Genomic DNA, 27,687 nt, shown 5'->3' with positions numbered 1-27,687 from the left:
AGCACTTTGCTATGGAAAATTTGTAAGATGTTTCATTGATTTTGCGCATAAGACAAGCTGGATTTGTGTCCCCACAGTACTTAATTCTTCAAGGAAGAGTTTTGGAAGAGGAGGGAAATATGATCCAATTTGTAATAACAACACTGATTGTACCAAAAAATTATTTTAAATTTGAGCCGAAGTTTAAATATATTGCTCACATTGGAGAAATTAAAAGTGTGAAAGAGATGAAATAAACCGAAGTGATTGTTGGGAAACGCCAAGTTCAGATTTTTAAGAAATAACTAGGTTCAATTAGGATGATGATCCAGGGCTACAAAAGCACCTTTTTCCACTTGGCATATTAGAAAGGTTTGTGTCAAGTATTTTGGTAAGTCTGGGAGTCCCTGTACCTTGTGTTTTGTGAGGAGTGGAATTGGAAGCAATTGTGGGTTATCGAAGGTAGACTGTACGTTTTACAAGTAACCCTCACATTCAGAAGCAGCACCTTTGCTCAACTGGTAACTCTGGCTTCAGCCAGTAGGCAGTCAGAATCAGACCCTTGTTATTTGCTGGAGGGAAAAAAATGACTGCCTCTATCTGCAAGGGTGACACTCGTTTTGACAGTGAGTTACCTGTTTTACCTGAGCCTCGTCTCCTTCCAAGCATGAAGCAATGTACTCTAAAGGGGACAGCCAGCATCTCCACTGCTGCCTTGGCTCTGCTTTGTTTTTACTTTGCCAATCTTGAAACATAGGCTGCAAGGAATCTTTATTGTAAACTGTTACTGGACACATTCTTCCAATGGTCATTCACAATACATGATAGTTTTCGGCACTTTTCCAAAGGGAAATCATTCCTTTATCATTTTGCCTGAACCTGTCATTATGATTGATCTCCAACATCTCTGAAATGTACATTGTGACTAGTGCAATCAATGAATACAGAATATTCAATTGTGCAAAAACTTGCTACATTGTGTGAAGAAGCAGGCCTTCTTCAATACTTCGCAAAAAGCAGTTGAGTCTGTTTGACTTGTTTAGAAATATATTGCAGATAGAGTTATGTATCTCTTCTATATATTGTAGACATAGGAATTCTCAATTAACTGTAGAGCTGAAAAATTTTCTAGCCACTTTTGGTGGTGTTTTTGTTTCTTGAGTTGGAAGGTAGAGATTTGAACCCTACTCTAGAGCTTTCGGACCTTGATCCAGGCTAACCTTTCAGTATACTCATGTGAAAGCTGTAATGTCAGAAATGTCATCTTCCAGAAGAGATGAAAAACCAAATTTCTGTTTTCCTGTTATTAGAGATCCCATGACAGTCTTTTGAAGAAAGTGGAGGTAGTTCTTGTTGGGAATCATTGAGTCACAGTCATACATCACGGAAACAGACCTGCTCTTCTCACAATCTAGTCTGCTGCATTTGCTGCTTCTCTACATTGGGGAAATGAAGTGTAGACTGGGTGATCACTTTGAAGAACACCTACTTTCTGCCCGCAAGAAAGACCCTGCAATTCCAGTTGCCTGCTGCTTTAACATACCATCCTGTTCCTTGGCCAACATCTCCATCTCAGGCTTGCTGTAGTGTTTCATCGCAAGCTGGAAGAACAGCACCTCATTTTCCACTTGGGAACCCAGTAGCCCTCGGAACTCAATGTAGAGTTTGATAATTTTAGGGCCTGATCTTTCCCATGTCGTAGCCTCCTACCCCACACATCAGGCCTCATTATCACATAATCTGCCATTACACACTACCTATTGTTAGCTACTAACAGTGTCCATGAGCAGCTAATCACCCTCCTAGCCATGTGGCTAACAATTCCTTTGTCTGTCGGACTGTTCCTCTCTCTCTTTGGGCTCTACCCCCACCTATCATTTACTCCTTACCCCAACTCCTCACTCTATCTTCTGCATATAAATTTATGTTTTCCTAGCTTCTACCAGTTCTGAGGAAGGGTCACCAGACCTGAAATATTTACTCTGATTTTTCTTCATAGATACTGCCAGACCTGCTGAGCTCTTCCAACAATTTCTATTTTTGTTCCTATTCCTGTACTTAGGATGTAGTACCGGAAGTAATCCCAAGATTACAACTTTTAATCTACTGTCCAACTTTCTAAATTCCTGCAGCATGACCTCATTTAATTTTTAACCCATGTTGTTGCTACCTACGTGTTCCACGTCTACTGGCTGTTCACTCCACGCCTTCTCCAACTCCTCTTCAGAATGCGTGAAGGCCCAACCGCGGTGCCACAAATTCGGTTGTTGCTGCTGTCCGCTGCGAGGCACCCCTCACATGTGCAGACACAGACATGTACACGCACGCACAACATGGAGCCCCCACAGAGCATCTGTCTGAAAGGGGGATGACAAGGAGCTCCACTTCTTGCCCATGCTTTCTAGTCATCCCAATGGTCATCCAACACTTCTCTGCTTGTGTAGCCCTTGTAATGTGACCAGTTTGCTAAATGCGCTCTCTGTAATATTCTTATCATCGCAGAAGCTCCATTGGGAATTCATCTACTGCTTGTGCTGCTCCATGTGGCTAATCAGGGGGAGGTGACAGCCTAGTGCTATTGTCATTGGATTGTTAGTCCAGAGATACAGATAATATTCTGGGATCTGGATTCAAAACCTGCAACGGCCGCTGGTGGAATTTAAGTTTACTAAAGAAAACTGGAATTAAGAATTTAATGATTACCATAAATCCATTATTGATTATCAGGAAAATCCCATCTGGTTCACAACTGTTTTTCAGGGAAGGATACTGCCATCTTTACCTGGTCTGGACTACATGTAACTCCGGACCTGCTGCAATGTGAACCACAATTGCCATTTCAAATCCACAATCTCTACCACTTTGAAGGACAGGAGTAGCAGATGGATGGGACCAATACTGGCAACAGGTTCCATTCTGTGTGCCATCCCATCCTGACTTGGAATTTATTACCATTTCTGCAGCGCCACTGTCTCAAAATCCTGGAACTCCGTTACAGTACTGTGGATATCCTTGCATCCCAGGGATTTCAGCAGTTCAAGAAGGCAACTCAGAAAATTCTTGCCTAGCTAGCAATGTCTATATCTGTGAATGAATTTAACAAAAAGGTAGGCTATAAATAGAAGGTACGTATATAATGACGAAATGTACCCATTTTATATTTGAGTTGCTGAATTGTGATATTGGGTCACTGCATTTAATTTGTCACCTTGCTACTAATATTGCTATTTATTAGTTCTCAACCTCGAGCTCTTGTTAAAGCTTGAATTTTGAGAAGAAAAATGAAAATATTTGAATTCATATTGAAGTTTTCACAACCAGTGGATGTATTGAGGTGATTCAGTACAGACCTGGTAAGGATGGTATTTTCCTTCCCTTGCCACAGAACTGCCTGTCAGTTCCCCATCACAGTCAAGTTCCCTATTACTAAACTGTCTTCTTTACCCTAGCCTGCTGCTCAGTCGGGTCATTTGCAGTGCCACAGACTTGGCTGTTGCTGCTGACCCCTGAGAGGCTATGCCCATCAGTATTCAATGAAGAATACCTATTTGATGTAATCATATCATAGAATCCGTACAGTGTGGAAACAGGCCCTTCGGCAAAACAAGTACGCACTGACCCTCAGAGTGTCCCGCCCAGACCCATTCCCATCCTCCTATAACTCGTCTAATCTATACATCCTTCAACTCTACGGGCATTTTAGCATGGCCAATCTGCCTAGCCTGCACATCTTTGGACTGTGGGAAGAAACCCACGCAGACATGCGGAGAATGTGCAAACTCCACACAGATAGTCACCTGAGGGTAGAATCGAACCTGGGTCCCTGGCACTGTGAGGCAGCAGTGGTAACCACTGAGCCCACCATGCTGCCCGTGAGAGGGGGATGGCCTCAGGGGACTCTTTCGCTACTTGCCCATGCTTTTTAATCTCCCACGTGGTTACCTAACACTTCTCAGCCTGTGGTGCCCTTAATAGCGATGTGACTAGCTTGCTAAATGCGCTATCTTCGATGTTCTTAGTATCATGGAAACTCCATAGGGAGTCCATTCACAGCTGTACCTGCTGCATGAGGCTAACTGGGGGAGATGATGGCCCAGTGGTATTCACAGCAAGTGAAGTACTTGAAGTGTGGTCGCTGTTGATAGAAACATAGCTGCTAACTAAGAACAGTGAGCTGCCACAAACTGCAATTTGATTAAAAACTTGATAACCTGTGTCTCTGACATTAACTGGGAATTAAATATTGACCAGGGAAACAAGGAGAATCTGCTTTTTATTTTTGCAGTAATGTCTTGGGATCTGTTATGTGCGCTTTGGCAGGCACATTATTTAATTGTCTACCATCATTCAAGACTGGAAGTGGCAGGACTGCAGAGCTGGATGTCCATTGGTTATGCATTTGCTTGGTCCTTTTTTATTGCTTGCTGTTGGCAAAGATGAAGTATAGTGTGGGAAAATGCAAACGTGTCCATTTAGGTAGGAAGAATAAAAACAGCATATTATCTAAATGGTTCGAGAGAGCAGCCTGTGAAGTGTACTCGTACTGTTTATTATATTGGACTGCAATATAAATTTAAGCTGATTTCTCACATTTCTGAATCAGTGATTTTTTTGCCCCCCCTTTGAGCAAGAGTGAAATTTTCTATTTTGTTTCTTAGCTTCTTGTTACTGATGTTTTATTACAATGAAGAAAGCAAAGTTGTTTCCAGGGCAATCATGCTATCACTAATTTCCAGGTTTTTGAACGATCCGAACTTCAGTCTGTGCTGCTTCATGCGTTGCCTTGAAGGAAACTTTTCCATGTGGGCATTGTTTAAGTGGGTTTAATTTCTGCACTTGCTGGTCTGTCCTCCTAACCTCTCCTCTCACCTGAAGCATGGTGACTATGGTTAAATCACCACCAGGCTCCTCTCTCTAGAAGCATAGGATCAGGAGTAGGCCATTTGATTCTTTGAGTCTGGTCCGCCTTTCAGTCCAATCATTGCTGAGCGTGGAGCTCAGTAATCTAATCCCATCCTCCCCCATATCCCTCGATCTCTCTGATTGAGAGAAGCAACTCTCTAGTCTGGTAAGATTATGGCGACTTTTGAGAGTTTAGGACGAAACTACTCATTCTCTGTTCATAAGACAAATCCCCCTCATCTCTGGAATCAAATTCGCGAACCTTCTAAGAACTGCCTCCAATACAACTACATTCTTTCTCAAATAAGGGGACCAAAAATGTACTCCAGGTGTGGTCTCACCACTGCTTTGTACAGTTGCAGCAATGCTTGCCTACTTTAACGTTGTACTCCTTTAGCAATAAATGCCAAAATTCCAGTTTCCTTCTTTATAACCTGCACTACCCACATTATAGTCTTCTACTCTTCATGCATGAGGACACTTATATCCGTCTGCACAAAATCACTGTGAAATTTTCCTCCATTTGGAAAATGTTGCCTTTCTGTTTCTCTGATCAAAATGTGTAACCTTGTACTTATCCACGTTAAAATTCATATGCCACATTTTGGCCCCTTGTTTTGTCAGATTTCCAGCATCCATAGTTAGACCGTAAAATGTAAGAGCAGAATTAGGCTATTTGGCCCATCAAATCTGTTCTGCCATTCGATCACAGCTGATATGTTTCTTAACCCCATTGTAACGAATGATCCCCTTACTAATCAAGAGTCTGTCTATCTCCATCTGAGATACACTCGATGACTTACTGTCTATAGCCTGCTGCAGTAGTGAGTTCCACAGATTAGCCACCCTCTGACTGAAGGAATTCCTCCTCACTCAGTTGTAAAGGGCCATGGCTTCATCTGAGGCTATGCCCTTGGGTGCTAGTTTCTCCTATTAGTGGAAACATCTTTGTCATGTCTGCTGTATCCTGGCCTCTCAGTATTCTATAAATTTTAATCTGATCCCCACTGCTCCACCATCCTTCTAAACTCTAGAGTCCTCAATCACTCTTTATATGACAAGCCCTTAATCCTTGGGAATAATTTCGTAAACCTCCTCTGCACCCCCTCCAAGGTCAGCACATCTTTCCTTAGATAGGGGGCCCAAAACTGCTCATTATATTCCAAATGTGGTCTGACCAGATCCTTATACAACATCAGCTGTGCATATCTGCTCTTGTATTCTAGCCCTCTTGAAGTGAATTCTTAACCTTGCAGTTGTCTTCCTAACTGCCAACTGAACCTGTATATTAACATTAAGAAAATCTTGAACTAGCATTCTCAAGTCGCTTAGTACTTCAGATTGCCGAAGCCTTTCCCCATTTAGAAAATAGTCTACACCTCTGTTCTTCCTGTCACAGTGCATAACTCCACACTTTCCCTCATTGTATTCCATCTTCCACCTCTTTGCCCACTTTCCTAGACTATCCATGTCATTCTGCAGTCTTTCTCCTTCCACAATACCACCTGTCTCGCCATCCATCATTGTGTCATCTACAGATTTAACAATAATGTCCTAATTTCCTTCATCCTTTGTTATTGTTCGAGTATTGGGTAGAAGATGACGCTAAAGGCAATGACCTAGTGGTATTATCACTGGACTGTTAACCCAGAGACGTGGGTAATGTTTTGAGGATCTAGGTTCAAATCCTACCACAGTTGATGTATTTGAATTTAATAAAAATCTGGAATTAAGAGTCCATGATGATCATGAGTCCATTGTCGATTGTCAAAAATACTCCATCTGATTTATTAATGCCCATAAGGGAACGAAACCACATTGCTGGGCCTGCTGTGTTCATCCAGCCTCACATTTCATTGTCTCACATCCTTACCTGGTCTGGCCTAAACCTGACTTGAGACCCTCGAGTCACAGTAGGCATCAGCTGTGGTTGGGAGTGGTAAAGCTGGAACGATGGAGAGTGACTTTGCAAACTGGGAGAGAGATTGTTGTTTCAGGTTGTGGGTGGGGTGCAGTCTTTGGGAGTTTGTATTATTCAGAGACTGCAACGAGGCCTTGGAGAAGCTGCAGGTGAGTGGGAGGTGGTTGGCAATGGTGAGCGCCCACCTCCTAGCTCATAGGCATTGCTGAAAAGATGCTTATATGCTAAATTATCCATTCTTGCCTCCCTTCAGCTGTCAAAATTCTTGACTTTTAGAAAACCTGGCCTGCAAACAATAACTTTAACTTTCTGTTTAAATCTGAGACATCAGACTTGCCTGTTCAGGTTATTTTTCCTTCCCAGTCAGCCTGTTGTAAACTGTTAGTGGGTACATTGGATGTGCATTGATTCACCTTTAAGATATTCTGTAACTTTACCCAACCTTCAGCTGTCTTTTTCTTGTCTGCTGCGGGGGGGGGTTTAAGATTTGCCCCTTAGAATTTGGGCTCTCATCCTAGCCTTTATGCTTGTGTGAGAAACCAGGCCTGGCAAAGCAGTGATTGTGACAATTTCTCTATTCCAAGGAAAATTTTTGTACACTTAACGTTGCTCAATTAAACCTGCAGTTGTCAGTATGCAATAGACGGACTAGCTGTGGTTCAATAATTAAAAGCATAAAATGCAAGAAATACTTTTGCACTACATGACTCCCTAATCAGGAGCTGTTCATCAAGTTGAAATTCAATGAATTTGTTAAACCATACAGTTTCCACTGCTTGTGATTTTACACTGCGGCACAATTCGTTTCACTGCTGTAGTTCAGAATGTTAACTGTGTTTGTTTGTTGCTATCGCTGTCACTCTCATTCGCTGTCTCTATTCCCTTTTTGTGCTGCGTTACATGATCTCAGCTGAGGTGATTGCAGTTCATCTTGTTGGTTCTGGGATATGGAGGGGCAAATCCACCAGTGATTTGCACTTTGGAGCATTTACATGTGCTGATAATGCTTGTCCGAACACTTATGTTTGACTGTGATTGTCCTTGAAATCAACAGCCTGCTGACATTCCCTTCACTATTCAGAATAACTGATCACATGGATGGACTGATAACAGTTACGATGACTTTTGGTGCAGACAGAGGGGGTGGAAAAATCCTTTGCAACAATTCTAGTGCAGTGAAGAATGAATCTGCACGTGGCTATAGCTAGTAGGCAGCGATTTAGCCTCTACCTCTGTCCTGCTTTACACAGGCACATTAACGCAATAGATAATCCTGGCTACCTTCACATATAATAACATTTTATTTTTGCTTTCCAGAAAGCCCACAATGTGTTCTCCTGAAAATCAACTGATAGAACGTCTGCAGATAGGTACTGCTTGTAAGACTTTTGAACCCTCTGTAGATCTGAAGTTACTTTTCACATATTTTGGGACACTGTTTTACATGATGTTGCAAGGCTTATGGAGTACATGCTCTTCAACTCTTCACAATAAATTTATGATACCTCGAATACTCATACAAGTATGTTATAAGTTCAAAAATTTGACCTGCAGAAGCACTACTAAATCTGACGAGAAAGGTGATCCCTTAGCAAAGAAACAAAGGAGAAATTGTTTACTTTAAGTTAGTGCATCCTTGTGCAGCTGCCATATCCTTTACAGTGGCCCAAGCTTAGGGACAAGACATCAATTTATACTGTAGTTGGTTTGGAAATTATGCATGGGATAAATTGGAGGGAAAATTAATTAGTTATTTTCAACTCAGTATTTCAGTGCCAATGCAGCAGAAGTAGGTTTTATAAGGAAATCTCAGCTGGTGTTATTACTGAACAAAACAGATTCCACACTGGAATCTGGCTTGATAGATCATGTTTTGGCTTTAACAAAGCAGTCTTTCACTAAAGCACAAAATGTTGCAGGTATGGTTTTAACAATAAAGCAATAGTTTATTATACAAAAAAATTGACATCAAATAGAATAAATTAAACTATTTACATATAACACAGAACGTTTTGAAATAGATGGTAAAATGTAATTCCTGTTAATTGTTGAATTACTCCTTTATAATACTCACCTAGAAAGAATTGCCCTCTGTTTCAAATCTGTTATGCTTAATTTCAACCTGGCTTCTATTCCCTGCATGGAAAAACTGAGAGACTTTTTCATACCACTAAACTTAAGACTTTATTATCTTCATGTAATTCCTTCAGGGGTTCAACCAAATCTGTCTGGTCTGTAGCTTCAAAAGTAAACTCCTTCCACTGAGGTAACCTCTTTCTTAATCGTCTAAACTATCTCCCTTTCTCAGGGTCAACAGTTTTACATATCCAGACTCAGCATAGACTTTGGCCAATGGCCCACATTGAAAATTAAGCTTTTTAATTCCCCAAATTTTGCGTGTTTCTCCTAACTGAAAAGAAAAAAAAAATCCAGAATCTTCTAGCTGAAAGCCAGATGCACCACATTGTGTACTTCATTTGCTAATAAACTCATAATGTAAACAAACCCCAATTACTCTCTAGGAAGTGTTTCCCTCATTCTGTGTTTTGAAATAAATCATTAAGGCTGCAGAAAAACTTGCAAGTTAATCCTTAAACCCTTTCAGATACACTCAGTCAATATGCCACTAGGTCAAAATTATAAAATCCAAAATAATTAATACTAACAATATATACATTTCAAATCTTACATCAGCGTTTCAGGCTGGTACTGAAACTGTTGTGTTCCTCAGTTTGCCTGCTGTTATGATTGAAGTCAAATAAAACAATCTCTCTGAAAACACATGAAGCATCTCAGTTATTTTGGACTACATGGGAAGTGGTCACTCTTTGATCAATGCTCTCGGGTAAAGAGCTGTAACCTGGTAACCTTTTCTGCAGGGTGTAATGCCTTAGTTCTAGTATCTTTTTTTGCATGTCCTTCGGTGTCTCAATCCTTCCTGTAACATGAAGACTAGAACTATGAACATAACGAACAGTCTGGTATTTCTAAGGTTCTAATACACAAGTTTCACAAAACTTCATTGCTTTTCATCTATTTTAAAAACATTGAATGGCTGCCTTAACCTGTGCCACTTCTAGTAATTTGGCTGTTTGTCCCTACAGATTACTCTACTCCTTTACCCCATTTAGGCAGTTGTTTCCTAAAAAATCTGTGGCCTCATTATTCTTCCTACAAAGTGAATAATTTAACATTTATTTATTTGTATTGAAGTTCATTTACAAATTACACACCCATACTGCCTTCTTCTAAATGTGTTAATGGATTCTATTGCTGACATCCTCTCTACTGACTACAAGCATATGAATAAGGAACAAGAACAGGCCATTCAGCCCCTTGAGTCTGTTGTGGCATTCAATAAAATCAAGGCTGACTTGATCCTAACCTGAACTTTACATTTATGCATGTTTCCGACAATCTTTATCCTCTATTAATTAAGAATCTATCCGCTTCTGCTTTAAAAATACTTAAGGAATCTGCGTCCATTGCCTTTTGAAGAATGGAATTCCAAAGACACTCAACTCTGAATTTTAAAAAAAATCCTCATTTCTATATCAAATGGGCAACCCTTTATTTTTAATCTATGTCCCCTCATTCTTAATTCTCCCATTGAGCAAAACATTCTTTCCGCACCCTCCCAGTCAAGTCCTCTCATTATCTTGTATGTTTCATTATGTCACCTCATTCTTATAAACTCCAGAGGATACAGGCTGAGCCTATTTAGTCTTTACTCATAAGACAATCCACTCATTTCAGGTATGAATAAACCTTCTTGGAGCTGCTCCCAACATTTTATGTGCTTTCATAAGTACAGTGATTGGTTATGTACACTATTCCAGATGCAATATAACCAATATCTGGTGTGACTGAAGCGTGATCTCCCTACCCTGCATTCAGTTTCACTTGCAATAAAGTATACATTCTGTTTGCTGTCTTGTACCTGCATGCACTAGGACACCTTACACCTCCAGTTGGTAATATCTGCAGATTTTAAAATTGCATCCTGAAAGCCTCAGTACAGTCATTTACTTAAATGGTGAATAACGGTCTCAGTCCTGATCCTAGGAACACAGATATCACACAATACCAGATCTTGACCATTTCCAAAAAGAGAGAATTAACCATCTCCCCTTCACATTTCAATGCATTACCATTATTGAATCCTCAACTGTAAATATCTGTTTGACCAGAAATTGAATTTGATTAGCCATATAAGCATTATGACTACAAGGTCAGGTCACAATCTGGGTATTTTCTAGCAAGTATCTCACCTCCTGTTTTCCCAATGCCTGTACATCATCTCGGGTGAATGAATCTCCAGTCTCATTCCCTGACAAACCAGCCTGCTTGATTGCCTCTCTGCCTATCGTCTTTGACATTTATTCCCTCCCCACTAGTTTACAGTGTGTACCATAAACATGCAGTGCAGCAACTCTGTACGTTCCATTTGACAGCATCTTCCAAACCTACATTTTCCACCATATAGAAGAACTTGGGTAGTAAGTGTATGGAGTGCAGGTTTCCCATTGCCATGTCTTGCTGTTGCTGGGTCAAGATTCTGGAACTTCCTCCCAAACAGCTCTGAATGTACCTACACACCTTGGACTGCAGTGTTCAAGAAGGTAACTCTCCATCACCTTCTCCAAGATAACTAGGAATGGGTAATAAATGCTGGTCTAGGCAGTGATGACCACACCCCATGTCTGATTTTAGAAAAAAAAATCCTCTTTTTGCTAGCCTGAGTAACTGCCTTTGGCTCTTTTTACTCTTTTGTAAACAGATTGCTATCTATTCCACTCCTGCATCCCCAACTTAATTTTTTTTGTCATTAGTTATGAGTCTGCCTTATCAAAGGACTTTCTGGACTTTTGTTACTTTTAGAAATCTGAAAATATTAGGCCTACTTCATTACCTTTGTCTGCCCAATCCCTTAATATTTCAAAAAAAAATAAGATTAATCAAGTATGATATTCCCTTTTGGATTCTGTGCTGACTACTCCTTATTGTATTTTCAGCCTCTAGATATTTTTCTTTTTCATCTTTGATTAAAGATTCCGTTATCTTTCCAACCACTGACTTTGAGCTATTTGGTGTATAGAACCGGGTCCAGGGAACAATCTCTCTTTCAATGTGTCGAAATCTGAAATCTTATTAGCTACACTCCAGTTCTGAGGCACTGTTCCATTTTCCAATGAATTTGCACGTCTATGTAATATAGCCATGTTAGAGCTTCCTTAGTTGGTTTTTGTATGCCGGAATGTAGTTCATTCAGAGCAGTGGGTATTTTTCTCTCTCGGTTTTTACTATATTTTACAATTATTTCCACCTCCCATCTTTACTGTATGATTTTTAAAAAAATTATGATGTGTTTACCACTTCAATCTCAGTATAAAAACAAGCAAAACTTTTTTTTAGTGTTTATATTATTTTATTGTGATTACATACATGTTTGTCATTACGTATATGTTTATCATATGTATGCCTGAAAAGCCCTGTCCCTGTTTCTTTTTCTCTTGTTATCAACATATCCATAGAATTTGTTGGTGTCTTAACATTCTTACATCATCACTAGTCCTCTTTAATGATTTTGCAGTGATCAGCTCTTTAACAGAGACACTGTTTAATCATTAACTCTGATATATTAATCTTGTATGTTGAAAAGAATTGTTACCTCGGATATTCATTCTTATTGGTATATTTATTTCATCACGTTAAAAGTAGGTCCTTGCCAATTGCATAGAATCATATAAAATTGACAGCATTGATAAAGCTATTGAGCCTAATTTAGCCATGCCAGTATACAGGCAGTTTCTGGTTACCAGGATGTTGATCATTCTATGTTTTGATTCATGGGTTTGCAATTTGTCTGCAAGTGGAATTAATTTCCTGATTCCTGTCCCATTTTTCTATTGCCACATTCTCTGACTTTCATATTTTTTCACTGGATTGAGTGTCACTCTTAAGGTCAGCATTTGTTGCTCGTCCCTAACTGGTAAAATACCTTGAACAGGGTGCAGGCCATCTGGTGTAGGTATCTTCTGTCTTCCTTCCATCCCTTCTCCATTCTTCAGTCTTTTTTCTTTCTCATTCCTCTGCCCTGGACACTAGCAGGGCAATATAATTACCGAATGGAGTTTCTGTTCAAAGTTTCCATTATAAGTATGACTATTGAGTTCATAGAATTGTAGAGATTTGAATTTCTAACTGATACGCTTAAAAAAATTGTGTGAATTTAAATGCGACTGTGTATTCGTTCTTGCCAGTTAGCTCATCCTCTGCACCTGACTTTGATACTCCATTTCACAGCACCACAGGATTGGGGAGTGTGGCGGGGGATGACATGTTCTGTAACTTCACAGCCAGCATTAGTAAAGATCATTTTGAATGGATGTGAATCCATGTGCAGCCTATCTGTGAAGTTGCTGTAATAAATAATACAAAACTATTGATTCTTCCTGCATTTGGTGTTGATGGCCCAGATAGTTGGACACTATTTCTGGTTCTGATTAGATTTAGCAATAGCCCACGTGCCTTTTAGAAGTCTTCTGTGCTGGAGATTCCTGGACCTTCTGTAACCTTTTTCCAGACCTATCCAGGAACCTTCAAACCCAACAGTGAAGATCTGCGCTGAAACCATGATCCTTTTTGCAGAAGTAAATGTCTTGTTCTGTGACTTAAAAGCAAACTTCTGTGAAAAGCTAAGTGCATCATTTCAGTGAGATGGGTAGGGAGTTGTTGTGTCCCATTTGATAGGTGTCAGACCAGCAGTAGGTTCTGTTGCAAAATTCAGCAGGAGCTGGGGAATGTGGAATGGGAGCAGCTGTTTGAGGATAAATCTACATTTGATATGTGGGAGGCTTTTAAAGAGAGGCTAATTACAGTTCAAGGGCAGACATGTTGCTGTGAAGATGAGGGATAGAAAGGGCAGATTAGGGAGCCATAGCTGACAGGTGAAATTGTGGGACTAGCAAAAAGGGAAAAGGAAGCATACATAAAGTCTAGGTGACCGAAAACAGAAGAAGTTTTGGAAGAATATCGGGAAAGTAGGACCAATCTGAAACAAGGAATTAGGAGGGCTAATAGGGGTCATGAAATGTCTTTAGCAAACAGGGTTAAGAAAAATCCCAATACCTTATATTCATACATAAGGAGGGTAACTAGAGAAAGGGTTGGCCCACTCAAGGACAAAGGAGGGAAGTTATGCAAGGAGTCAGAGAAACTGAGTGAGATTCTTAATGAGTACTTCGCTTCGGTATTCACTGAGGAGAGGGACATGATGGATTGTTGAGGTTAGGGATTGATGTTTGATTACTCTAGGTCAAGTCAGCATAAGGAGTTGGTGGGGGGGGAAGTGCTGGGTGTTCTAAAAGGCATTAGGGTGGACAAATCCCCAGGTGCGGATGGGATCTATCCCTGATTACAAGGGAAGTGAGAGAGGAAATAGCTGGGCCTTAACAGATATCTTTGCAGCATCCTTGAGCATGGGTGAGATCCTGGAGGACTGGAGAATTGCTAATGTTGTCTCCTTGTTTAAGAAGGGTAGCAAGGATAAACCAGGTAATTATAGACCGGTGAGCCTGACGTCAGTGGTGGGAAAGCTGCTGGAGAGGATACTGAGGGATAGGATCTATTTACGTTTGGAAGAAAATGGACTTAATAGTGATAGGCAACGTGGTTTTGTGCAGGGAAGGTTATGTCTTACCCACTTGATAGAATTCTTCAAGGAAGTGGCAAAGTTGATAGATGAGGGAAGGGCTGTAGCTGCCATATATATGGACTTCAGTAAGGCATTTGATAAGGTTCCCCATGCTAGGCTGATGGAGAAAGTGAAGTCGCATGGGTCTGGGTGTACTAGCTAGATGGATAGAGAACTGGCTGGCAACAGGAGACAGAGTTGTAGTGGAAGGGAGTTTCTCAAAATGGAGAACTGTGACTAGTGGTGCTCAACAGGGATCTGTGTTGGGACTACTGATGTTTGTGATATATGTAAATGATCAGGAGGAAGGTGTAGATGGTCTGATCAGCAAGTTTGCAGATGACACTAAGATTGGTGGAGTAGCAGATAGTGAAGGGGACTGTCGGAGGATACAGCAGAATATAGAACATAAAACAATACAGTGCAGAACAGGCCCTTCGGCCCTCGATGTTGCACCGACCTGTGAACTAATCTAAGCACATCCCCGTACACTGTCACATCATCATCCATATGCTTATCCAAGGACTGTTTAAATGCCCCTAATGTGGCTGTATTAACTGCATTGGCAGGCAGGGCGTTCCACGGCCTTACCACTCTCTGAGTAAAGCACCTGCCTCTGACATCCGACTTAAATCTATCACCCCTCAATTTGTAGCTATGTCCCCTTGTACAAGCTGAAGTCATCATCCTCGGAAAAAAGACTCTCACTGTCCACCCTATCTAATCCTCTGATCATCTTGTATGTCTCTATAAAATCCCCTCTTAGCCTCCTTCTCTCAAATGAGAACAGACCCAAGTCCCTCAGCCTTTCTTCATAGGGCCTGCGCTCCAGACAAAGCAACATCCTGGTAAATCTCCTCTGTACCTTTTCCAATGCTTCCACATCCTTTCTATAATGGGGCGACCAGAACTGCACACAGTATTCCAAATGAGGCCGCACTAGCGTTTTGTACAGTTGCAGCATGACATCACAGCTCCGGGACTCAATCCCTCTACCAATAAAACCTAACACACCTTAATCCTTTTTAACAGCGCTATCAACCTGGGTGGCAACTTTCAGGGATCTATGTACATGGACGCCAAGATCCCTCTGCACATCTACACTACCAAGAAACTTTCCATTGACCCGGTATTCTGCCTTCCTATTATTCTTCCCAAAGTGAATCACCTCACATTTATCTGCATTGAACTCCACTAGCCACCTTTCAGCCTAGTTCTGCAGTTTATCCAAGTCTCCCTGCAACCTGCAACATTCTTCCAAACTGTCCACCACTCCACCGACTTTAGTGTCATCTGCAAACTTACTAACCCATCCACCGATGCCTGCGTCCAAGTCATTTATAAAAATGACAAATAGCAGTGGTCCCAAAACAGATCCTTGAGGCACACCACTAGTAACCGGACTCCAGGCTGAATATTTTCCATCAACCACCACTCATTGCTTTCTTACAGAAAGCCAGTTTCTAATCCAAACTGCTAAATCTCCCTCAATCCCATGCCTCTGTGGAACCTTATCAAAGGCTTTACTGATGTCCGTGTACACCACGTCAACTGCCCTTCCCTCATCCACATGCTTGGTCACCTTCTCAAAAAACTCAGTGAAGTTTGTGAGACACGCCCTGCCCTTGACGAATCCATGCTGACTATCTCCAATCAAATTGTTGCTTGCTATATGATTATATATCCTATCTCTTACAATCCTTTCCAAAACTTTTCCTACATCAGACATACGGCTCACAGGTCTATAATTACCTGGGTCATCCCTACTACCCTTCTTGAACAAAGGCACAACATTTGCAATCTTCCAATCCTCTGGTACTAAACCTGTAGACAATGAGGACTCAAAGATCAAGGCTAAAAGCTCCACCACCACCTCCCTAGCTTGGAATACTGCGTCCAGTTCTGGGCACCCTATTATAGGAAAGATGTGGATGCTTTGGAGAGGGTTCAGAGGAGGTTTACCAGGATGCTGCCTGGACTGGAGGGCTTATCTTATGAAGAGAGGTTGACTGAGCTCGGTCTCTTTTCATTGGAGAAAAGGAGGAGGAGAGGGGACCTAATTGAGGTATACAAGATAATGAGAGGCATAGATAGAGTTGATAGCCAGAGACTATTTCCCAGGGCAGAAATGGCTAGCACGAGGGGTCATAGTTTTAAGCTGGTTGGTGGAAAGTATAGAGGGGATGTCAGAGGCAGGTTCTTTACGCAGAGAGTTGTGAGAGCATGGAATGCGTTGCCAGCAGCAGTTGTGGAAGCAAGGTCATTGGGGTCATTTAAGAGACTGCTGGACATGTATATGGTCACAGAAATTTGAGGGTGCATACATGAGGATCAATGGTCGGCACAACATTGTGGGCTGAAGGGCCTGTTCTGTGCTGTACTGTTCTATGTTCTATGTTCTATGTTCCCAGAGAATCCTGGGAAAAATCCCATCCAGCCCATCACACCTTCTAGAATTGATAACACCTCCGCCTTACTAATCTTAATCCTTTCAATTCTAGTAGCCCGTAACTCAGCCATCTTCTCTACAATATTCTCCTGTTCCTCAGTGAAAACAGATGAGAAATGATCATTTAGCACTTCTCTGATCTCCACAGGATCCACACACAACTTCCCACTTCTGTCTTTGACTGGCCCTATTCCTACCCTAGTCATCCTCTTATTCCTCACACACCTATAGAAAGCTTTAGGGTTCTCCTTTATTCTACCTGCTAATGTCTGCTCATAGATTGGAGAGTTGGGCGGAGAAATGGGAGATGGAGTTCAATCCAAGCAAATGCGAGGTGATGCCTTTTGGAAGATCCAATTCAAGAGCGAACCATGTGGTAAATGGAAAAGCCCTGGATTAGTTAACCATCAAAATTACTGGGCCAATATTGTAGGCTGGAGTGGAGTAAAAGAACATTGAATTGTCGGAGTAGGTGATTGGGTACAATCTTTCCATCTGAGCTTACCCTGAACCACATAGCTTTCACATGATCCTTTTCTCTCTCCTACAGAAATACACTGAAAATGCTTCTTGAGCCCAGTTTATACTGTCTGCTTCAATGCCACATCTCCATTAATTATCAATGACTCATCAAACATTAGAATACCTGTTTATTCTAATGCAGGACCCCGCTCTATTGTCTGATGTAGTCTGTATTCAGTCCTTTATGTTTAGCTATACGAGTTTAAGATTATTTGATGCAGACTGAAGGTTTGTCTGGTTTATTTTGCAGCTGATATTGATGACGATGATTTGGAAGAAGTTGATGAAATTGTACCTGTCAGTTCTCTTCGTAAACACCACATTGACTCTAAGCCTATTGACCTGTCTCTTGCTATAGTAAGTTATTTTGATTACATTCTTATGGTATTTCCATCTGTTAGCTTATCACCAAGAGTTTATGAATGTTTTTTTCATTTGTTCATAGTGTGGCAATAGCAGTTTTATCAAGCTTAACCTCAGTCCAACCTCCACCCATGAGATTTGCCTGTGGAAAACTGATCCACGTTTCTGTTCAAGATCACCCCTCCAGCTGTATATGAAGGGTGTGGTGATATTTGCGAAGTCACGTTCTGACTATATTGCCCATTCCATCTCTCGTAGCCTAAAACGCAATCTGTGTTTTTTTGTAATTTTAACTAGAGGCAGATTGGGAGACTAGAAATCCCTGTGGAGAGTTCAATGTGAAGCCCCCAAGGTGTTAGTAAATTATAGCAAGTAGCCTATCCTTCCTAATCACGTGTGGAATTGGGCAGCTGCCACATGTAATTTTGAGCACTCTGTGCTTTCATGTCCTGTTTGGGAACACTTTTATAACTGGTGGAAAGTGTCAGTAATCCATGTTTGTAGGCTTGATAGTTCTAGGTTTACCAGACTCATTCCTGGGATGACAAGACAGCCACGTGAAAAGAGACTAGGTCAATTGGGACTGTGTGCACTGGAGTTCAAAAGAAGGGAGGGGAATCTTATCAAACCTCCCCCATAAAATACTAGTAGAATTAGATGGTAAATATAGGAAAAATATTCCTGATGACTGGGGAATGTCGTCAGACGTGGAATTCAGGAAGAATTCAATTGAAAAAATCTGGAATGAAGAGTCTAATGTGATCATGAATTCGTTGTTGATTGTTGGAAAAATCCATCTGGTTCACTAATGTCCTTTAGGGAAGGAAATCTGCCATCCTTACCTGATCTGGCATACATTGACTTCAGACTCTCAGCAATGTAGTTGATGCTTATCTGCCCTCTGGAAAATTAGGGATGGGCAATAAATGCTGGCCGAGCCAGAGGTGCCCTCATGCCATGAATGAATAAACAACAAGTCGAGAACCAGTCATTATGGTCTAATGATTCGAGAAATGCCATTTAAAAATGAGATGAGGAGAAATTTCTTCACATAGAGAGTCATGTGTTTTTCTGCCATAGAAGTAGTTTGAGGCCAAAATGTTGAAGGTTCTCAAGGAGTAGTTGGATACGGTTCTTTGGGTTAATGGGCTCAAAAGGTATGGGGAGAAAGCAGGAGCCGGTGCTGACTTGGGCAATCAACTATGATTCCATTGACTAGTGGATTAGATAGAAGTGCCAAAAGGCTTACTGTTCCACCTGTTTTGCTGTGTTCTGTGTTTCTACATAAAGGTTCAGCTGTGAACCATTCAGGCTGTGGACCATGAGCCTTGGAAGACAGATGTTCACTTGGGCTGGAGGTGTCAGCCCTCCTGCACTTTTCATAAACTTTCCACTTGTGCCCTTCATAAACTCATTCAAACTCCAACTCATCTAAAAGTCTGCTGCACATTACTCTCCTTGTGCCTGATAACCCATCTGCCCTGTGATTGTGCACCAAATTGACTCTCCGTTAACCATTGTCTCACTGCAAGGATGTGTGTTTTAAAAGAGGCAATATCCAGGCTTGGGCTGAGAAGTGAGAAGCAACATTTGTGCCACACAAATGCCAGGCAATGACCCCTTCCAGCAAGACAGAATCTAACAATTATCTGTTGACATGCAGTGGGGTTGGCATCACTGAATTCTCCCTCTATCAACATCCTGGATGTGTCCAGGGACCAGGAACTTAACTGGATTAGAAGTCCTTAAGGGGCATGGATAGTGTAAATAGACAAGGTACTTTCCTTGGGGTGGGGAGATCAAAAACTAGAGGGCTTAAGTTTAAGGTGAGAGGGGAAAGATTTAAAAGGGACTTATGGGGCATCTTTTTCACACAGAGGGTGGTGCATGAATGGAATGAGCTGCCAGAGGAAATGTGGAGGCTGGTATAATTACAACAATTAAAAGGCATCTGGATGGGTACAGGGTTAGGAAGGGTTTAGAACAATATGGGCCAAAGGCTGACAAATGGGACTAGATATATCTAGGATATCTGGTCGGCATAGATGAGTTGGACCAAAGGCTTTGTTTCCATGCTCTATACCTTTATGATTTTGACTCTAAATGCAGTGGCTTAAGAGCAGGTCAGTGGTTAGGAATCCAGCAGTGCGCAACTCACCACCTGACTCCTTAAAGCCAAATACCATCTACAGTGCACAAGTCAGGATTGCGATGGAATATTCTCCATTTGCCTGGATGGGTGCAGCTCCAAAAGCACTCAAAGCTCAATACCATCAGGACAAATTAGCCTGCTTGATTGTCGATGTGGTGCCAAACATCCACTCCCTCCACAATTGGTGCTTAGTAACAGCAGTGTGTACTATCTGCAAAAGGCACTGCAGAAATTCACCAAGAGTCCTTAGATAGCAATGTCTCAACTCATGACCACTACCATTTGAAGGACAGAGGCAGCAGATACAAGGGAATGCCACCTCCTGCAAGATCCCCTTCAAGCAACTCATCAGCCTGACTTGGAAATATATTGCCCTTTTTTTCAGTGTTATTGGGTTGACAACCTGGAATTCCCTCCGTAAGGACATTGTGGGTACACCTACAGCGCACTGACTGCACCAGGTCAAGAATGCAGCTCAGTGGCACAGTGGCTCGGTGGTTAGCAGTGTTGCCTCACAGTACCAGTGACCATGGTTAGATTTCACCCTCAGGCAATTGCCTGTGTGGAGTTTGCACATTCTCCCTGTGTCTTAGATAATAGGAACTGCAGATGTTGGAGAATCTGAGATAACAAGGTGTGGCGCTGGATGAACACAGCAGGTCAAGCAGCATCTTAGGAGCAGGAAAGCTGATGTTTCAGGCCTTAGACGCTTCATCAGAAATGCGTTCCTGATGAAGGGTCTAGGCCCGAAATGTCAGCTTTCCTGCTCCTAAGATGCTGCTTGACCTGCTGTGATCATCCAGCTCCACACCTTGTTATCTCCCTGTGTCTGTTTGGGTTTCTGTCTGGTGCTGTGGTTTCCTCCCTCAGTCCAAAGATGAGACATATAAAATAATCAGAGGGTTAGATAGGGTGGATAGGAAGAGCTTTTTTCCTAGAATGGTGACGGCGAGCATGAGGGGGCATAGCTTTAAATTGAGGGGTGAAAGATATTGGACAGATGTCAGAGGTAGTTTCTTTACTCAGAGTAGTAAGGGAGTGGAATGCTTTGCCTGCAACGGTAGTAGATTCGCCAACTTCAAGTAGATTTAAGTCATCATTGGACAAGCATATGGACGTACATGGAATAGTGTAGGTTAGATGGGCTTGAGATCAGTATGACAGGTCGGCACAACGTCGAGGGCCGAAGGGCCTGTACTGTGCTGTAATGTTCTATGTTCTATGTGCAGGTTGGGTGTATTGGTTAAATTGCCCATAGTGTCCAGAGATGTGCAGGTTAGGTGGCATTGCCATGGGAAATGCAGGGTACAGGGATGAGGTAAAGAGAGGTGGTATGTGTTGGGTCAGTGTGGATTCTGTGTGTTGAATGGCCTGCTTCCACACTGTAGTGATTCTATGATCCTATGAATAGGGGTGGGAAATAAACGTTGACCCAGCCAATGATGCTCAGATCCCATGAATTGTTAATAAGCAAAAATTTGCCCCAGCTGCCTGTAAGTGGCAGTGAATCAGAAGGTCAAGAAGGTCTACAGCATGCTTGACTTCATCGGTCGGGCATCGAGTGTAAAAGTCGGCAAGTCATGTTGCAGCTGCATAAGATTTCAGATAGGCCATATTTGGAGTATTTGTGCATTTCTGGTCACTACACTGTAAGAAAGATGCGGAAGGTTTGGAGGGGATGCAAAAGAGGTTTACTAGGATCTTGGCTGGAGTGAATTGGCTACAAGGAGAGATTGGACAAACTTGGATTGTATTCAGTAGAGCATCGGAGGCTGAGGAGCGACCTGATAGAAGTATATAAAATAATGAGAGGAATGGATAGGATTGATAATTGGAGGGGGATAGTTTCGAGGAGATGTGAGACATTTTGTTTTACATAGTAGGTGGTAGGTGCCTGCAGTCTGCTGCTGGGACAGGTGGTAGAAGCAGATATGTTAGCAAAGTTTTTAAAAGGCATTTGAACAGACACCTGATCATGAAGGGAAGAGAAGGATATGGATCGTGTGAAGGCCAAAAGAATTAGTTTAGAATGTCATTGTGGTTGACACAGGCATGATGGGCTGAAGGGCCTGTTACTGTGCTGCACTATTCTGTGATCTTATAGTGCACGAAGGCAGATTGTAAATGTAAGTTGTTGAAATAAACTTGACTGTAAAACAGTTAACAAGTTGGAGTTGAACAAATAGGTAACTTAATACAGATTTTGTATAATGTATCAGAAAAGGTTTTGCTGATCAAGATTACTTGACCTTGGATAGTATACTAACTGAATGAGAATCATTGACCAGGTACCAGATTCAACAGCCATGATCAAGCGTAAGGTGGGTGAGGAGGTACCAGTTCGGCTCCTCTTACATAGGGCCTGATGTCAAATTTGGTTCAGGTACTGGAAGCTAACAGTATGATGCAGGTTAAACATGCATGGGAACAAATGAAATTGAAGTGCTCACTTATCAAAATTTTAAACTTGGAATTAGAAAAATAATCACTGACTTGTTGAGTAAGATAATTTGATTGATTCAGATTAATCTTGAATGTGTATATTTTAGATATTAAATTTCGTAGTTACTTTTTAATCCATTAGAAAAAACGTCTTCCCAATTTGGAAATTTAGCATGTGTTATTAGTCCTTTGATACTTTGCTGAAATAGTCATCCTTCATACCTCATCCTGGATACGATTTTTTAGCCAGTGAAATGACTGCAGGATCTATAAGAGCTAAAGTGCTGTCTCGGTCCAATTCAAGGTATATATACCCCCCATAACTTGCACACTAATAGCCAAATCTTATTTTCCTTCAACTCGTTTGATAGAGGTTTGACTCTGTAGTTGTAAGCAGCTCTCTGACTGGTTATATGTAAGTGTGAAGAGTGAAGCCAATTGATCATGGAAAAAAACGCATCATTCCAGCCTTCCCCAAGATCTACTTTGTGGCAAAATCAGGATTCCTTGCTTTATTCATTTTCATGTTTACTAACTAGAGCACATTGAAATAAAGAGATTTGCCTTAATAAAGAAAGTTCAGATTTGCAGGATATACGCCCAATGAATTGTTATATTTTTAAAAGTCATCACTTATAATTGCATCACGGATTTATCCAATTAATCCCATTTTCCCCTACTCTTGCCCCATAGCCCTGTCAAGCTTCCTTCTTTAAGCAGTTATCTGTTTCTGAGTATGAAACTAATTCAACTGTCATTCAAGATTAATACAACTAACTGCATTTCAGAAAACAAAATGTTGTCTACCCCTGGTTCTTTTGCATAAAACATGTCAACTTGTTACACTGAGGGTAATAGCAGTAAAATGGGATTTGTTGCCCAGATTTACTGCAATAGTGATGTGATCGTACCCAGGTTTATTATTTGTGATATTGATTGCGGAATAATTACTAACTGAGAAGAAATAATCTGTTGTTCTTTAATAGTGCCATGAATCTTGGATGCAGAAGGGGCCTTGATTTAACATCCCCTCTGAAACACTGCATTCCCTTAGCATTTCTTTGTGTGTGACAGCCTAGATGATGAAATGGGGTTTGAACCTGTAACTTCTTGACTGGTTGAGAGTACTATGTACTGAGTCAAAGCTGAAAAAGTGAATTCAGCTTTAATTCCCTGAGACCAGTTTGAAATCAATCAATTGAGTACAATCAGTAGATTTAGGAATTTATTTGACTTTTATTTCTGTGGCAGAAGTAGCACTTGAATATTGAGTGAACACTTTCTGCAGTTCCTATCTCTTTCTGTTGTCCTTTACAAACCATAATATAGTGTTATGTTCAGCCCTGAACAAAGCATTTGCCATGATAGGTGTCTCCAAACTTTATTAAGGTTTCAAATGGAAATGGTATTGCTTTCACAGATGTCAAAATGAGATTAAATCATACTTTAAGTTGTGGAGGATCAATCTGAGTTTTTTTTAATGTTTAATTTAGCCTACGGAAAGCCCATTCTGTAATAGACGTTCTTTGCACTTAGATATCAATACAAGTTTACATTTTGTTGTCGTCATCACAGAACTGTAGCCAGTCCTCCAGCTGTTTCTTTAGCTACTATTTGTTCTCATAGGAACTATGGCACCTCTGGTGATAAGTGTCTGAGAACTTCAGGGGAATTGGGTAAAAGGTGGATTCGAGGAGAGATGAGTCTAGAGAGAGCTCTTAGGAAAATGCAGATTTTGCAAAAGCAGTATTTGTTGATCAGTATTGCTAACAGTACTCTCAGATTCAAAAATTTGGATGTGCAGTTGAAGACTCCAAGCTGACAAATGAATTAGTCCTCTCTGATACTGGGAATTTCTAGGATATTACCTTTTACTTCAGATTTCTTGTATTTTGGGGTAGAGAACATCTGGTAAATGTTTGTAATCCAAATGTGCAGTGACCTGAATTTAGTTAGCTAGGTGGTTTAAAAAGCTTGAAGAACAGCAATTGACTCTTGACGTGCAATGGTAAGACAATGTGACAAAGCTGTCAAAAACACGTGAAACATCCCGACATCTTTAGCTAGAATAGTGGAACATAAAATAATGAAGATTGTATTAAAGATGCCCCATGCTGGTAGTGATTGCTGAAATGTTAGAGAAAGGAAATTAATTAATTAACAATTAGCTGGGCTCAATTTCGCAGCACTTCCATTCACCCCATTACAAGCCTCATTTTTAGGTGCAGTTTTTTTCCTTGTGGACTTCAGTAACGTTCTAAGAGTGTGTTGTAGTTTTAGGTACCCTGTTTGAGAGGAAGCCTGGCCATGTCCTGTCGTCAGCTTATTCCTGCCTCAGTCAGATTAACTAGATATCTGTTTGGCTACTGTTTCCAGCATCCTGCATGTTGTCATAACTAAGAAAGAAATTCACTGCAAGAGGAGGGCTTGAAAATTCCAAAATCAAAGATAATTTTCACAGATTGTTTTGAAATGGTATCCTCTGTTAATTTCGAGTCAGGCATGCTCTATAATGAGTTAATTGTTTGCTGATAGGATCATAGAATGATGTAGATCAGAAAGGAAGTCATTTAGCTCATCATACCTCTTTGAGGTTTTTTCAAAAGAGCTGTTTAGTTTTTTTCCTTGCTTTTACCTGCAAAGGGCCATAGCCCTGCAAGTCATCTTCCTTTGAATATTTACCCAATTCCCTTTTTGAAAATTTAGAAAAGCAGAAACAGAAAATTGATAAAAAAGAGTAGGCCATTCAGCCTTTCAAGCCTCCTGTCATTTGGTATGATCATGGCTGATCATCCAACTTCTTTCCTTGTTCCTGCTTTCCCCCCTTACCCTTTGATCTCTTTGGCCTTTAGAACTGTGCAAAAATCTTCCTTGAATCTAATTCAATTTCCATTCCAAATTGACATAACTTGCTGTGCTTTGAAAAACATATCCACTGTTTACACTGGGGGTAATAGTGATAAAGCAGAATTAGAAGCCAAGACTTCTTTGATATGAATTTACAGTGAGCCTTAATAGGCCAGTTGGCTATCTTTTTTGAAATATTTCATGTTTAAAGTAGGCAAGTGACTTTTTTAAAAACAAGCTTTCTAAGAGAGGCAGCATTTATGATAGACTGAATGGCATCTTCCTTTGCAGTAATCAGTCATTGATTCTATGATTCCGATTTTATTTGCAGCAGTTGAAAAATCTTCTATTTGGGTCCAGCTTTTCGTGTTTTGCTGAGGAATGGAAGATACAGAGTTTCACTTTCAGTGATATACCTGACTTAAGATACGGTATCGTTCAGAAGAAGGTGACTATATTCTGTTCTTGTTCTTGTTGTACAGTACCATAAGAAAAATGCGCAATTTTAAAACTAATATTTCTTCTGTGCTTAAAATTGCTCAGTTTGGATTGAGCTATGTGAAAGCCACAGTGTTTTCTAAACCGTTTCCATTTCTCTGGCACTAGCCTACTCTATAATTTCCACTTCTGGTATGAGTTCAAACTGGAAACCCACTGACCCTGTGATGATTTGACTTTCTCCTACTATGTAATCACCGCCTTCATGAGTTTACTTGCAGGTCTCGTGATAGCCTGATACTAGTTCACCACATAATTTCCACCCTCGGTAAGGGTTCACTTTGGAGAAAAACACAGTTGTCACAACAGTCTGGCATCAGACAACTTGCAATCACCATGGCAGCCTAAATTCACCTCTCTAAAATTACCATTCCCTGCTGCCTTTCCCTGTTTCAGAACATTGCAAAGTACTTTGCGAGGAAAACTGTTTTGATACTTCATGACAATGGTGAGGTGTTAGAGTTAGCATCACTAAAATACAGTTCCAGGATCAGTCTTTCAGCTAATCTGGCATTGCTAGACCCTGACTGGAACACAAAAAAACCCTTTTGAAATTAAGAATTTGTTTCCTTTTTGAACCAATTATTGTTGTCAAAAATGTGAGGCAGTACTGTCAGATAGATACTTGTGAAGTGTGGTCACTGTGAAATGCAGGAAATGTGGCAGCCGGTCTCTCAAATAGTTTAACTGGTTGTTAGTTTCTCTGTTATTTTAGAAATGTTGGTTGAGGAATACATTTTGGCCAAGGTGCCTCCCTTCTATTCTTTAGCTACTGCAATGGAATCTTCATGTCTACCTCAGTAGGCAAATGCTGGTTTCATCGTTCATCTGAAAGGTGACGCCTCCATATCTCTCAGTACTGCACTGGACAACCAGCTTAAGTTGTGTGCTGCAGGATCAATCAGTGATTGAGCCCACCATCTTCTAGAGACCAGGCTGATGTTTCTATAACCCCACAATTTCTAACTCAGTCTCTTTGCTCAAATGTTTTGGGCAAAGGTGATGTAAAGGAGGCTGTTGTTCAGCCCTTTACTTCCGTATCTTTCTGCAGTTCTCTAGTCACTCACAGAGGTATGCTGGCAGGAATACAGGAAACTGCTGACTTCTCTAGCTCATTAAGGCCTTTGCACTTTCTACCCCCTGCTAATTATTTAACAGATATTTCCAACAGCATGATCCCATGGGTGTGCAGCCCTGATCTTTCCTCGGAGATGGAAGTGGATTTTGATAGGCGGTTTCAGATCTAGAGATATAGCAGTTCCTTTGACACTATATCACAGTTTGGGTTCGGTTGGTTTCAGGCGCTACAAAAAGCATTATATTAAAGATTAACTGTTTGGCAGTACAGAAGTTGAGTGTTTTTGAAGCTTTTCATCTTGCCCTCGTTATTTGCAAGAATACCAATATAAAACAACTTTAATACAGAATGAGGTGAATGTGCTGATTGGCAAGTGTACTTTGACAGAGGGGTTGCCATGGGAAATTCATAAGTTGGTGACTGACCACTTCTTGTGAACTGTCCTGATAAATGAAAGATAAAAAGGTTGTGTATTTGAGCAATACACATTAAAGTTTGGTGTGCACATATGCATCTATGAGGGAACATTGGTTGTGCATGATCTCTTTGTTGCATCTCCTAATACATGCCAGATCGTTAGTAGCTGCACTCCTGTGCAAATTGGAACACATCATTTCTAGCACCCTTCACCTTCCCAAACCAAATGTTTATGTTGAATCCAAGTTGTTCCATGGTAGGCTGGTCTGCTCTGTATCAACAACATTGTGAGTGTGGCCTAGAGATAAGGAGACATTAACTGAGTATCTCAGTTGTCTTTGAAACACAAAGTATTATCTTAAACTTCATTTCAACTTTGAGGTCCTGAGAATGAGAGACTATAAGGCTGGGATTTGTTTAT

General features: G+C 41.0%; 1 protein-coding gene across 3 annotated transcripts in view; it reads left to right on the top strand.

Moving 5' to 3' along the window:
- The window catches only part of mindy4 (MINDY lysine 48 deubiquitinase 4), a 195,063-nt gene that overhangs the window by 61,904 nt on the left and 105,472 nt on the right, over positions 1 to 27,687 (top strand). For all 3 annotated transcript variants that reach the window (XM_048549844.2, XM_048549836.2, XM_048549826.2), the window contains exons 6-8: positions 8,120 to 8,172; positions 17,720 to 17,826; positions 25,605 to 25,721. In XM_048549844.2, coding sequence (XP_048405801.2) covers positions 8,120 to 8,172; positions 17,720 to 17,826; positions 25,605 to 25,721 — 277 coding nt within the window. The remainder of the gene's footprint in view (positions 1 to 8,119; positions 8,173 to 17,719; positions 17,827 to 25,604; positions 25,722 to 27,687) is intronic.

The sequence above is a fragment of the Stegostoma tigrinum genome, chromosome 2, assembly GCF_030684315.1.
Source record: "Stegostoma tigrinum isolate sSteTig4 chromosome 2, sSteTig4.hap1, whole genome shotgun sequence".
In the NCBI taxonomy this organism is placed as follows: domain Eukaryota; kingdom Metazoa; phylum Chordata; class Chondrichthyes; order Orectolobiformes; family Stegostomatidae; genus Stegostoma; species Stegostoma tigrinum.
Note: the sequence above shows the minus strand (reverse complement) of the source record. Positions and strands in the feature narration are given on the sequence as shown.